This window comes from Belonocnema kinseyi, chromosome 1 (genome assembly GCF_010883055.1).
Source record: "Belonocnema kinseyi isolate 2016_QV_RU_SX_M_011 chromosome 1, B_treatae_v1, whole genome shotgun sequence".
Lineage (NCBI taxonomy): Eukaryota > Metazoa > Arthropoda > Insecta > Hymenoptera > Cynipidae > Belonocnema > Belonocnema kinseyi.
In genome coordinates, this window is record NC_046657.1 from 57,203,070 (window position 1) to 57,216,685 (window position 13,616).

Genomic DNA, 13,616 nt, shown 5'->3' on the forward strand with positions numbered 1-13,616 from the left:
GAATTTGTCGACCATCCAGTAGTCCCTGGGCAACACCCATTCACATGACTCCCAAAAAGGATGGCGAGTGGAGGATCTGTGGGGATTTTCGCCGACTTAATGTCGTCACTATCCCCGACAGATATCCTGTTCCACACCTTCACGATTTTTCAGCAAACTTGCACGGCAAATCAGTTTTCTCAAAGTTATACCTCTTGAAAGCCTATCACCAAATTCCGATAGCTCCTGAAGATATACCGAAAATGGCTGTAATTACACCGTTTGGGCTGTTTGAATATACCGTTATGACCTTTGGATTACGAAATGCGGGTCAATAATTTCAAAGGTATATTCACCGTGCCTTAGGCGATCTTGACTTTGTTTTCGCGTACGTCGATGATATTCTCGTTGCTTCCCCAAACGAAGAGGAACACGAGAAACATCTCAGGATTGTTTTTCAACGGCTCAAGGATTTCGCTTTACGTTTGAATATTAGCAAGTGCCAATTCGGCAAATCCGAACTCGAGTTTTTAGGTCATTTGGTCAATCGTGACGGGGTCAAACCAACCCCTGAGAAGGTTCAAGCGATCGTACAATTTCCTAAACGACGGACCATTGTGGAACTTCGAAGGTTTCTAGGCTTGGTTAATTTTTACCGCCGTAGTCTGCCTCAAGCTGCTTATGTACAAGCGCCCTTACACAGCTACCTTTCTGACTCGCGTAAAAATGATAGACGAGAGATTGAGTGGACACACGAGGCAGAAGAAGCGTTTGTCAAGATAAAAAATGATCTCGCTAATGCGACTCTTCTTTCGCATCCCGCATTCCGACATTTTATTAAGGGACAAGACTTCAAGGTGATCACTGATCACAAGCCTCTAGTTTATGCTTTCACGCAACGCTCGAAAAAAGCGTCTCCGCGTCAGCAAAGGCAATTGGCGTTTATCTTTCAGTACACTACTCGAATCGAGTATCTTCCAGGAGCAGACAATGTTGTGGCTGATTCACTGTCCAGAGTAGAGTCAATAAAACTACGCACTGAATGGAGTCTTGTCGAACTCGTGCAGGCTTAAGATGATGATCAAGACCTTAAGCGTATTTTAGATGACCCGAGTTGTCCGCTTAAGCTAAAGAGAATTTTTTGGGGTCCTGAACACACTTCCCTATACTGTGATCTAACTGGCGAATCGCTTCGCCCGCACATTCCAGCATCGCTCCGAAAACGAGTGTTTGACCACTTTCACGACTCTTTCCACCCGAGTAAAAGAGTCACAGATAGGATTATTCGAAAACAATACGTTTGGCCCAATATGAATCGCAACATTACAAATTGGTGTAAAGCATGGTTAGACTGTCAGCAATCTAAGATATCGCGAAACAATCACCTCGCGCCTGCTGATTTCGTAGCTCCTGACGGAAGATTTAAATATGTCCATATGGACATCGTCGGTCCGCTTCCGGAGAGCAGCGGTTACAAATACTGCTTAACGATGATTGATCGTTCTTCGCGATGGCCAGAGGCAGTTCCTCTCAAGGATATTGAAGCTCTGACGGTATGTCGAGCGTTTGTTGATCATTAGATCTCGCGTTATGGCGCGCCCGAAACTCTGACCACTAACCAAGGCAGTCAATTTGAATCCCAGCTTTTTACGGCTTTACTCCAACTCACGGGGTGTCGAAGAATTCGAACCACAGCATATCATCCGTCTTCGAACGGTATGATCGAGCGTTGGCATCGCTGCCTCAAGGCCGCAATCATGTGCCACTCCGGTCAAGATTGGTCACGATCGTTATCCACGGTCTTACTCGATCTCAGGTCAAATGTGATGGAAATCGGTTCGTCTCCGGCTGAATTTATTTACGGCACCACCTTGCGCATTCCCGGAGAGTTTGTTCTTCCAGAAGATTTTACTCCTGATCCTAAAATTTTCCTACAAGAATTACGTGAGCACATGCGGTCGATCAAACCAGTTCCTGTGGGTCACAAGTACAAAAAGAGAGCATTCCTTCATAAGGACTTAAAATTAAACTCGCACGTTTTTCTGCGCGTTGGAACGGCAAAAAGGTCACTCTAGCGTCCGTACACCGGACCTCACAAAGTCATCAATCGCACATCCGATAGGATATACGAAATCGATGTAAACGGTTCACCGCACCAGGTCCCGGTAGAAAATATTAAGCCTGCGTATTTCATGCGTGATGGTTTGCTTAACATTTTTTCGTCACCTAGCATTTCAAAGCTTACAACAAATATAGCTCCTACTACCCTAACACTGCGATGAACTTGGTTCAACCAATCAAAACTTACGCTCGTAAGAAAGTCCGACCTATTAAAGATTACGTTCATTTTCGTTTATTCTACGTAGTTTTGCAATTGTACTTAGCAAAACCTATATTAAGCAACGTTCTTTAGCAACTGCATATGTATTTATAAAGCAGCATAGATTTAATAATTGAAAATGATTTTGCATATTTGTGGCTGCGTATTACTGTAATTCTTTTTCAGTTCCACGTTCTCTGCATGAGTAGGGCAGTTTTGCGTTCAGGTTTTAAATATTTAATAGAATCGTTCCTAAGGTGACGTCACTCGGGGGGGGGGGGAGTATTGTAGGGTCTTTGTACCCCCACTATGTCACTCATCGGAGTCGAATAAGCGAGCGAGTTTCGGTCTGCCTTACGCAGCCTGCGGTTTGTACGAGGCGAAAAAATTGTGAGAGTTGTTTTCCGTAGAGTTGGAATCGGGATGAAAAAAGAAGAACGTATGGCCGTCGTTTTAATCGTTGAAGTATGCGCAATGTACTCCTCATAATAAATAGTTATATAGTTGTTTAAAATCCAGTATCTACTTATTCTCCTGCGACATATCTTGCGGATGTAGGCGGCTTACTGGGAATACGAATAATTCGTCAATAACCTACACCCCAATCTTGGGAACTTTTTAAACTGCCCTTGCGTCGCGCCGACCAGGCACCGACAACCCGATTGGTCACTGTTTGCGCGCTGAGTTTTAATTATATAAATAATCAGATTTAATATTTATAATAAATAATTTAATTATAATGAAAAAGAGGTTATGAATTCTGAATTCAGAGAAATAAATCATTCCTAATGATTAATCTCGTCTCTGTCGAGTCTTAAAATTAAAATTTTGTTTATTTCCGACAATGTCACTTAAAATAAAATTACTAAAATTACCAAAAATGAATTAAGAACAATTACTGCGCTAATAAATGTTATATCTTACATTTTTTAATAACTTGAAGAAGACTTGGATTACAAGACAGTGACACAATATTCGCTAAATATATAAATAACATTTTTAATTTGTTGTCTAGATTCTAGAAACTTAAACAAATTTTCTGTTATGTGTACTATGGCTAATTAATCATTGTATAAATATTATAAAATATATAATATTGTATACAAATAATCAAATCATATTTATACTATTAAAACTAATATTTTTTGCTGAAGGTCACGTGATACTTAGAAAATTGTCGATTTTACCAGTTTTAGGTTCCCCCGACTTTTTTTCTAGAATAATAAATATTTTGTCTTAAAAATTTGGGAAATGATAGAGAACATGCTAACGGACGTCCCCACACACTTTTTTGTGGGTTAATTTAAAAAAGTTTTAATTTAGCAAAATGTGATTAATTTGCATAGCGCTTAGGAAATAGTATCGATTTTTTCAGTGTTTGATTCCCCTGGAGTTTTTCTTAGGATAAGAAACAAAATCTGGGAAATGATAGCGAACATGCTAACGGAAATCCCCACACACTTTTTTTGTGTTTTTTTTATCAAAAAATTTTTGATATTGCTAACAACGTGCGTGTATATTTCGAGATTATGTGTGTTACAATTCAACCGAGCGTTACTTCATAAATAATTTCCACATTATCGGCAAGGCAGAGATGAAAAAAGACGTAACCTCAAAATAATGCATATGCATAAAATTGTTATATAGCACAATAATTGTTTTTTGTTATTATCCCTCAAAAAAGAGTCCGGAGACGTCCGCCGTTATGATATTTTATAGCATCTCCGAATTCAGTTTTTAAACATTTTCATTTTTGTGGAAAAAAATCCGGGGAAACTGTAAGTATCACATGCCCTTAAAACTAAAACTTCTTATTACCTTTTTATTAACATTTTTAAACATTTAAAATGCTAAATTAAAAAAAAAATCTTTTTTTCCTAACATCGGAATTAATCTTGTGTTTTGCATGGAAATCGCATTATTTTTTGATCGGTTACTCCAAAATTCTAATTTAGGATGAAGAAATTACTTTTGATGCGTTTTCCAATCATTATTACTCATAAATATTAAATCTGAATATTTATATAATTCAAACTCAGCGCGCAAACAGTGACTAATCGGGTTGTCGGCGCAACGCAAGCGCAGTTTAAAAAGTTCCCAAGATTGGGGACACTGGCGCGCATTGGAAAAATGTGATCGGCTCGTCACAAACAGCTGTTCTCATCTGTCAGCTCAGCTGTTCTCAGGTTCTCAAGCGGTTTATTTAGGATCTGTACGTATATTTATAGATTGCATATTATTATTATTATTATCACAAAGTGTCGCTGTCGGATCGTAAACAGTCAAAACAACTCGCAATGAACGGAAATAGTGTGTGATATCTTTTTTGTGTTTTCGTGCGTCAAATCCGTGAATCAGCAATACAAAATTATATATTATATAAAAATGCGATGACAAAAAACGTGGAAAAACCTAACCTCCAAAATGTGAAAATCTACAATAAAGTGATTACGGAAATTCCGAAAAATGAAGAAAGCCCATTAAAAATCAGAAATTTAATGAGGAAGAAGATTGTGGAGGCAAATTAAAATGCACAACATAACCTCTTTATGACTCCGAATGTGTTCGAGTTTTGGAGATATTGGACCGAATAAATTCCAATTTTGGATACAAATATTTATGTGTTTTTTAACAGTGAAATAAGGTAATTTAAAAACTATTATCAAATTCTCTGTAAAGAAATTTTTATTTGGGTAATTGTGAATTATTTAACATTTGTCAACAGTGAAAATTAGAAATTATTATCGCAAAATTGCATAATTCCTGATTGTGCTGAAAATTTAATTTATATACTTTTTTATTTTCCAGGTTGTGAATATTAAGAAAATAATACAAAAAATCGTAGATTTAACTATTGTTTACGGGAAAGAAACAAAATGACAGGTTTCTTTGCAGTAATTGTCTGTTTTTTTGTTATCTATTGTATATTTACGTGGTAAGTTGTTCGTTTAATTTTTCATTTATTTTATAATTAAATTAATAATGAATTGTCTGAAAAAAATTTGAATTTTGAAAACGCCACTTAAATTTCTTCCTTTTGCTAACAAAATATTGTCTTGAATTTTCTTTTCCAATTTTTTTAAGTACATCTTTTAATGTCCGTTCTTAGTTTCTTCTTTACTACAAACTTTTTTTTTAATACAATACATATTAGGACGTTTGCAAAATATCGAAAAATAAAATTCCCAAATAATATAATTGTCAAAAGAAAATTTCCGAATTATAACATATCTCACACTGATTCGCCAATTTAAACAATTAAAGTTTTTGTTTTTGATTGATATATATTTTTAAAAATATTTTTATTCAAGAAATTATTATGTTTAAGGTTTATAGATTCTAACATTATTATTTGAATTAAAAATAATAATTGAAAAAAAGTTCATTCAGAAATATATTTGTTTAATTATTGTTTTTTTTTTGCATTAAAAGAATAATTTTAGAATCTTTAAACAGAAAAATATATTTATCATGTAAAAATATTTTATTGTTTTTTTTAATAAATAAAAAAATTTTAATAGTGTTCAGGAAATTTATTATTCGAGAATTTCATTTTTCGGACATTTTACTATTAAGTAATTTTAGGACATTCAGAATAATTTAGAAAATTGTCGAATTAGAAAATATCTGAGTTAGAGAAATCCAAAATTTGAATGATTAATTTTTTGTTTATAAATACTATTTATTTATCGAAAAAAACTGGAAAATATGTTTCTTAAAAAAAATATTTGTGATGTTTATATTTTCTAAAATTATTGTTTTGAATTTAAAATAACAAAAAATTTCATTAAAAAGAATGTTGTTTTTCAATTATTGTTAGTTCAAATTGAAGCAATAATTTTAGAGATTTTAGAAATTCCCGTATTTTATCAGTCAAGTTTTATTATAAATATTATTTATTTATTAAAAATACATTATTCAAATATTTTTATTTATAAAAATATTTATAATTTTCAAAGTTCCTAAAATTATCGTTTCAATTAAAAATAATATTTTATAAAAATGTTTATCGGGAAATATATATTTTTCAATTATTATTTTTAATTCATACAATAATTTTAGAAACTTTAAAAATTAAAAATATTTTTTTTCATAAGAATATTTGATTATTTTATTTTTAGTAAATAAATAATATTGATAAAAAATTTAACTGTTTAAATTCAGGAATTTCGGATAGTTTATAATATTATCGAATTTAAAAATTCCCGACAGAAAATTCCCTAATCATAGAATTCCCGAATATAAACAATTAATTTTTTTGATAAATATTCATTTATTAAAAATACAATAATCTTATATTTTATATAAAAAACTTATTTTATATGTTTAAAGGTACTAAAATTTTTGTTTGAATTTACAATAACAATAATAGGGGGAAAGAAATTTCATGAAAACAAATTTTTTTTTTAATTTCGGTAATTTTATAATTTGAAAACTTTCTGTCTTGAATTGTAATATCATTCCAGAATTTTCATATTTGGTAATGTTATAAACTGTTTGGGAATCTAATTATTCAAAAAATTTCTAATTTGGGAATTTTATTTTTCGGGATTTTTTAGTGCCATTTTAAAATTCGATAATATTATTTATAAAAAAAAGGATTCTATTCTTAAGCCGTTTTTACGAATTTTCTGCATCATTAATTTAGAAAATCGACAATTTCCAAATGAATAATTTTTTCACGATAAAATTTATTTCTGAACATTTTAAATCATTTTTAATGGAAGAGAAAATTTTAAATTATTTTTTCATGTAAATGATTTAGGTTTTGTTTTTAAAGATAACTTTTATGTGTTTAAGGTTTTAAAATACATTTTTTTAAAATCTGCATGAAGATTTGAAACAATTTTTAGTAATTTCGCAGGTTTTGAAATTTTTTTAAGAAAACTGAATTATTTTATTATTCAAGATTAAAAAATAATTTTAATCGCGAAGATTTCAGCAAATTTTAAACACGTAGATTATTAAAAATTTTGAAACAGAATAAAGATTTCCTACCATTTCGAAACAAAATTTTACAAAAAATTTCAGTTAGTTTACGAAATATTTAGAAATTGTAAAAAGATATAAAGAATAATGAAAACTAAAGTAAGATTTTGAAGAAATCAGAAAAAATATGAGAAGCTTTTTGAAGGATTTAAAAAAGTGTTTCAAGTGAATAAAACAAAGTTTCTAAGATTTCTGGAAAAATTTAGAATGATTTTTTATTTCATAAAATTATTCTAAGAGTACATTTAAAAGGATTTAAAAATATTTCAAAAGATTAAAATAATAATCTGAAAGATTGAAAGCAATTTTTTTAATGCTGCAGAATTAAAAAATTTTTTTAGCAAATTTCGAATAGTTACAAATGGATTCGAATAAATTTAGGAGATATTCCGAAGGCTGAGAAAAATAATAAAAAATTTGTAAAGCTAAAAATAAGTTTTTTAAATTACTTTTTTGAAATGAGTGATTTTATTTAATGATCAAATTGATTTTTGACTTTTTCTAGTCACTTTTAATAGAAGAGTAAATTTTAATTGTAAACAATTTTTTAATATTAGGAAATAATTCTGTTTTAATATTTTGTTTTTGCGTTATAATTAGTAAATATTTTGAACGGTATTGACAATAATATTTCTGGGAAATTTTAATATAATTTTGGTTTTATTTTTAAAAATTAATTTAAAGTTTTGTAAATTTCAAAATATATTGAAATAGAATTAATTTTCTTTTACGGAAATTGAATTGTTTTGAAATTTTTTTTTTTTAATTTATTTTGAAAAATAAATTTTTAAGAGAAAAAATTGAAAAAGATTTCAAAAAATTTCAAATGATTTCCTCAAGTTTCGAAAGAAGGTAGAAGATTTTAAAGCAAAATAATTTAAAATAAAATTAAGATTTTTGAAGATTTCAAACAAAAAATTAGAAAGCTTTTTCAGAATTTTAAAATGTTTCAAGAGAATAGTTTGAATTATTCAAGAAGATACCCAGAAGTTTTGAAACGAAAGTTTACAACTTTTGAAAGAATTTAAAAACATTTCAAGAGAATAAATAAATTTTCTTTGGATTCCCGAAAAATTTGAAATTATTTTCGATTTTGAAAAATACATTTTAAGGGAAAGGAAAAAGGTTTGATATTCCAGAAAAGTATTTTAAATTTGTAGTAGTATAAAATAAAAAAAAATAATATGGTTATGAGATATTCAAAAATGTTAAGAAGATTAGAAAATAAATAAAAAATTTAAGAAGATAGACATCTTTTCAACAAAATGTAGATTTTTTCAGTATAAAAGGTTTTTTTAAACATTTTTAGAAGATTTTGAAGTATTTTTTTTTAATTTCCCAGAATTAAAAAAAAAGATAAATAATTGTAACAGTTATATTAAATTTTAAGAAGTTTTGAAGAGATTAAAAATATTTAAAAACCTTTGAACAATTTTTGGAAATAAAAGGAAGTTGTTGGCATTATTTTTTCACCAAAAGGAATTCACATTTTTATTAGGCATATTTAGTACTACTATAATAAAACTACTAAAAATAAAAGACCATAGAAATTTGTGTAATTAATAACATTTTTTATTTTTCTATGATATATATTTTTTTAGGGTAATCCCAAGACTTTTGGCATGGCACGTAAAAAGTCGATATAAAATAAATCTTCGTGTCGGGCATATTACGTTGCCTTATTTTATTCTGAGGGATGTAAATATTACCAAAAATGGATTCACAGTGGTAAGATGGAATAAAAAATCCCTTAAAATATCACAAATTTGATATAAAATGATATAATGCATTTAAAAAAATTCGATTTTGACTTTTTTTTTATTTTAAGTTTAATTCTTAACTTTTTAAATTATGAAAACTTTCGGTTTACAATGCGTCCTTCGAGACCCTTTTAATAGAAAATTTTTTCACTTCAAGTTTTCGTCTTTAAACCCAAAAATAGTAAATTCTTGAAAATTGATTTCTTTTGTTTTTAGGGAATTTAAAAATTGGGAATTCATTATTTAATGAAAATTAAAAATAATTCAAATCTAATAGATTTATAATTAAATACTTTTTTCTTTTGAAATTTGCGAATACAAAAAAAACAGTTTTCTTATATTTAGCAATATTTGGCTGTTATTTTTAAATTTACAATTATAAATGAAATATGAAGAAAAAGTAATACTACATTTTTCTGTTGTATTTTTTTTTAATTATCCGTTAAAATTTTGGATGTGTTTTTAGTCAAAATTTTATTTGATTAATTTTTAATTTCTATTTTTTTCTTCTCTAAAAATTGTTTAATTAAACACTTAAATTTTTAAACTGAAAAAGATCAATTTTTAACCAAAAATGGATTTGTTAAGTTTTTATTTAGGAGAATTAATTTTCAATAATAAAAGCGAAACTTCAACAAAGCAATTAAATTTTCTGTTAAAGAAATTTATTTTCAAAATACGAATTAAAAGAAAACAGTTTAATTTTGTACCAAATACTTCAGTTTTGTACAATATTGTTGAATTTTGTATTCAGAAATACGAATTTTTTGCAAGACAGTTGAATTTTTAACAAAAAAATTTATTTCCTACTGAAACAAATTAATTTTTTTAACGATAAAGTCGAAATTTACACAAAAATAGATCAATTTTCAAACCAAAAAGATGAATATTCCAGAAAATAGTCAAATTTTCACTTCAATTAAAAATTGCAATAAAAAATATAAAAAACAGTTAGATTTAACTAAAAAAAACTAATTTCTGATCAAATACTTGAATCTTTAACTCAAAATGATTAATTTTCAACATAAAAGTTGATTTTAACCATTTATTTGAATTTTCAACTAAATAGTTAAATTTTCCGTAAAATTAATTAATTTTTGATGCAAAAAATTTTCAACATCACAGTTTAATATTGTACCAAATATTTCAGTTTTGTAAAAAATTGTTGAATTTTCGATTTTTAAATACGATTTTTTTTACAAATTATTGAATTTTCAGAAAAATAGTTAATTTTCAACCGTAAAATATTAATTTTTAACGAAAAAAGGTGAATTTTCTATAGAAAAAGATAAATTTTCAAACCAAAAAGATGAAAATTCCACAAAATAGTTTAATTTTCAACAAAACTGTTGAATTTTGAAGCTAAAAAGACGAATTTTCTAAAAAAATAAATTTTTAAACCGTGAAGATAAATTTTGTAACCAATTAGTTGAATTTTCAAAAGAATATAAAAAATAATTAGTTATTTAAAGATTAAAATTTTTAATTGAACAAAAAAATTTTTATTTAACTAAAAAAAACGAATTTCTGATTAAATACCTGAATTTTCAACTCAAAAAGATCAATTTTCAAACGTAAAAGAATAATTTTAAACCAAAAAAGATGAAATTTCAACAGAAAGAGGTGAATGTTAAACAAAAAAGTTTTTTTGCAACCGAAACATTTGAATTTTCAATCCTATAGTCTGTTTTTTAAACAAAAAAGTTAATTTAAAACAAGTCGTTTGAATTTTAAACTAAATAGTTAAGTTTTCTGTAAAATCAATTAATTTTTTATACAAAAAAGAATCGAATTTTCATCAAAACATTTTAATTTTGTACAAAATTATTGAATATGCGATTCGTAAATACGAATTTTTGTTACAAAATAGTTGAATTTTCAATAAAATAGTGCATTTTCCACCGTAAAATATTAATTTTTAACTAATAAATCTGAAATTTCTATAAAAAAAGATGCGTTTTCAATCCGAAAAGATGTATTTACTACAAAATAATTAAATTTTCAAATCCAGATGAATTTTCAAATTAAAATTAACTAAAAAAAATAGTTTAAGTTTTTGCTATTTCAAGATTTTAATTTTTAATGACAAATTTGTTGTATTATATTTAACTTTATTGTATTTATTTTTTATTTATTGTTTTATTATTGTATTGTATTCAACAAAAAAAATTTTTTTAACAAAGTACTTAAATCCTCATGTAAAACCGATTATTTTTCATACAAAAAGTTGAATTTTTAATAACAGAATTAATTTGGTACCAAAAAAGACGAATTTCCGAAAAAAATACATAAATTTTGTACAAAATTGTTGAAAAGATCAAAATACGAAATTAAAGAAAACAGTTTAATTTTTAGCAAACAAGTTAATTTCCAACCAATACAGATTAATTTTTAACCAAGAAAGGCGAAAATTCTACAGAAAGAGATGAATTTTGAAACGAGAAAAATAAATTTTCAACAAAAAAGTCTAGTTTTCATCCAAATTTTTGCATTTTCAATCCAAAAAGATTTATTTTATAGAAAACAATTGAATTTTTAAACAAAGATAAATTTCAAAAACAGTTCTATTTATATAACTAAAATTATTTTTTAACAAAATACTTGAATCTCTTATTAAAACATATTATCTAGAAAAAATAGCTGAATTTATAATACCAAAAATTAATTGTCTACAAAGAAAAACAATTAAAAAACTTTTTATAACATTGTTGAATTTTCGAGGTGAAAATACGAAATTTCTACAAAACAGCTGAATTTTCAACATAAAAATTTAATTTTCAATCGCAAAAGATTAATTCTTAATCCAGGAAGGTCAACTTTTTAAAGAAAAAGATGAGGTTTAAAAAAAAAGATGAATCTAACAAAATAGTTAAATTTTTATCCAAATTGTTGAATTTTCAATTCGAAAGAATTTGTTTTTTACAAAACAATTGAATTTTTAAATCAAGATGAATTTTCAAAAAAATGTTTAAATTTTCAAACAAATATTTAGATTTTCGGTTATTTTAAGATTTTAATTTTAAATTAAAAACAGTTGTATTTAACCAATCAAAAATAATTTGTAACAAAATACTTGAATCATCAACTGACACAGATTATTTTTCAAATAAATAGTTGAATTTTTAATACCCAAATTTCTCACCAAAGAAGAAGAATTTTCTACAAAATTGTTGAATTTTCGAGTTAAAAAAATATGAAAAAATAATATTTTGTTAAATATTCATCTTTTTCATCTAACTTAATTTTTTTTAGAAATTTAACTTTTTGGGTTGATAATTAATCATTTACGGTTGAAAATTCACCTGTTTCGTGGAGAATTTTTTTTAATTCGTCTTTTTTGGTAGAAAATGAATTTTCTTATTAAAAATTCAACGTTTTTTTTTTTAAATAATCTTTTATCGTGTAGGATTCAAGTAGTTTAAAATTATTTTTGGTTGGTTAAATACAGCTGTTTTTTTATTTAAATTAAAGTTTTAAAATGACGGAAATTTTAACTATTTTTTTTTAATGAAAATTCATCTTGATTTGAAAATTAAATTGTTTTCTAGAAAATACATCTTTTTGGATTGAAAATCCAAAAATTTGAATGAAAATTCAACTATTTTGTTAAAGATTCAGCTTCTTTTTTTGAAACTTCATCTTTTTCCTTAGAAATTTCACCTTTCTCGGTTGATAATTAATTTTTTACGTTTGAAAATTAAACTTTTATGTTGAAAATTGAAATGTTTTGTAGAAATTTCGTATGTTCATCTTGACTATTCAACAATTTTGCAGATAATTTTTTTTAATTCGTCTTTTTGTTAGAAAATTAATTTTCTTATTAAAAATTCAACGTTTTTTTTTTAAATAATCTTTTATCGTGTAGGATTCAAGTAGTTAAAAATTATTTTTGGTTTTTAAATACAGCTATTTTTTAATTTAAATTAAAGTTTTAAAATAACCTAAAATGTAACTATTTTTTTTATGAAAATTTATCTTGATTTTAAAATTCAGTTGTTTTCTAGAAAACACATCTTTTTGGATTGAAAATGCAAAAATTTGGATAAAATGTTTTGGTTGGAAATTAAATATTTTACCTACATTCAGCAAAATTTAAAGGAAAATCGAATTTTATTTGTAATACTTTTAAATTAATAATACTTCTAAATTATAATTAATTTTAAGTAATTTTTAATTAATAATACTTTTAAATTAAGATTAGAAAAGTAGAAATTTTGTTTAAAAATTAATGAATGAATTAACTATTTATTTATTTGTCAATTCCGGGGTCTGGATTACGTTTCGTTGTTTTGGATTTTCATAATTATTAATAAAACAATTTTAATATTTCATACAAATTTGTAATTTTCTGTACATAATTATTACAAAATCTACAATTTTCGACACACACCTTGAAAAAAATTCTTGTAGATTTTATAGTTTTTTTAATCTAAATTTTTCTTCAATTTGAATTATTTTTCCATTTAGCATACTTATAATTTCTATTTTTCTTTTTGCTTTGAACGTCCGAAATGTGTGATTTTTGTATAGGTTTAAATGAAATATGTTTTTATATTGAACTGAGCCTA

General features: G+C 26.4%; 3 protein-coding genes across 3 annotated transcripts in view; all 3 read left to right on the forward strand.

The window, feature by feature from the left end:
• The window catches only part of LOC117177867, a 2,807-nt gene extending 1,755 nt beyond the window's left edge, over positions 1-1,052 (forward strand). The window contains exons 4-5 of the mRNA XM_033368908.1: positions 20-259; positions 326-1,052. Of these exons, the coding sequence (XP_033224799.1) occupies positions 20-259; positions 326-1,052 (967 nt within the window). The remainder of the gene's footprint in view (positions 1-19; positions 260-325) is intronic.
• A 237-nt stretch (positions 1,053-1,289) lies between these two features.
• LOC117177875 lies at positions 1,290-2,054 on the forward strand. The gene is made up of 2 exons (XM_033368920.1): positions 1,290-1,532; positions 1,623-2,054. Exons 1-2 carry the CDS (start codon positions 1,290-1,292, stop codon positions 2,052-2,054), a joined length of 675 nt encoding a protein of 224 aa, XP_033224811.1.
• Positions 2,055-4,474: 2,420 nt separating this feature from the next.
• The window catches only part of LOC117166842 (protein KIAA0100), an 82,466-nt gene continuing 73,324 nt past the window's right edge, over positions 4,475-13,616 (forward strand). Inside the window, exons 1-3 of the mRNA XM_033351188.1 lie at positions 4,475-4,943; positions 5,108-5,234; positions 8,890-9,016. Of these exons, the coding sequence (XP_033207079.1) occupies positions 5,176-5,234; positions 8,890-9,016 (186 nt within the window). The 5' untranslated portion in view covers positions 4,475-4,943; positions 5,108-5,175. The remainder of the gene's footprint in view (positions 4,944-5,107; positions 5,235-8,889; positions 9,017-13,616) is intronic.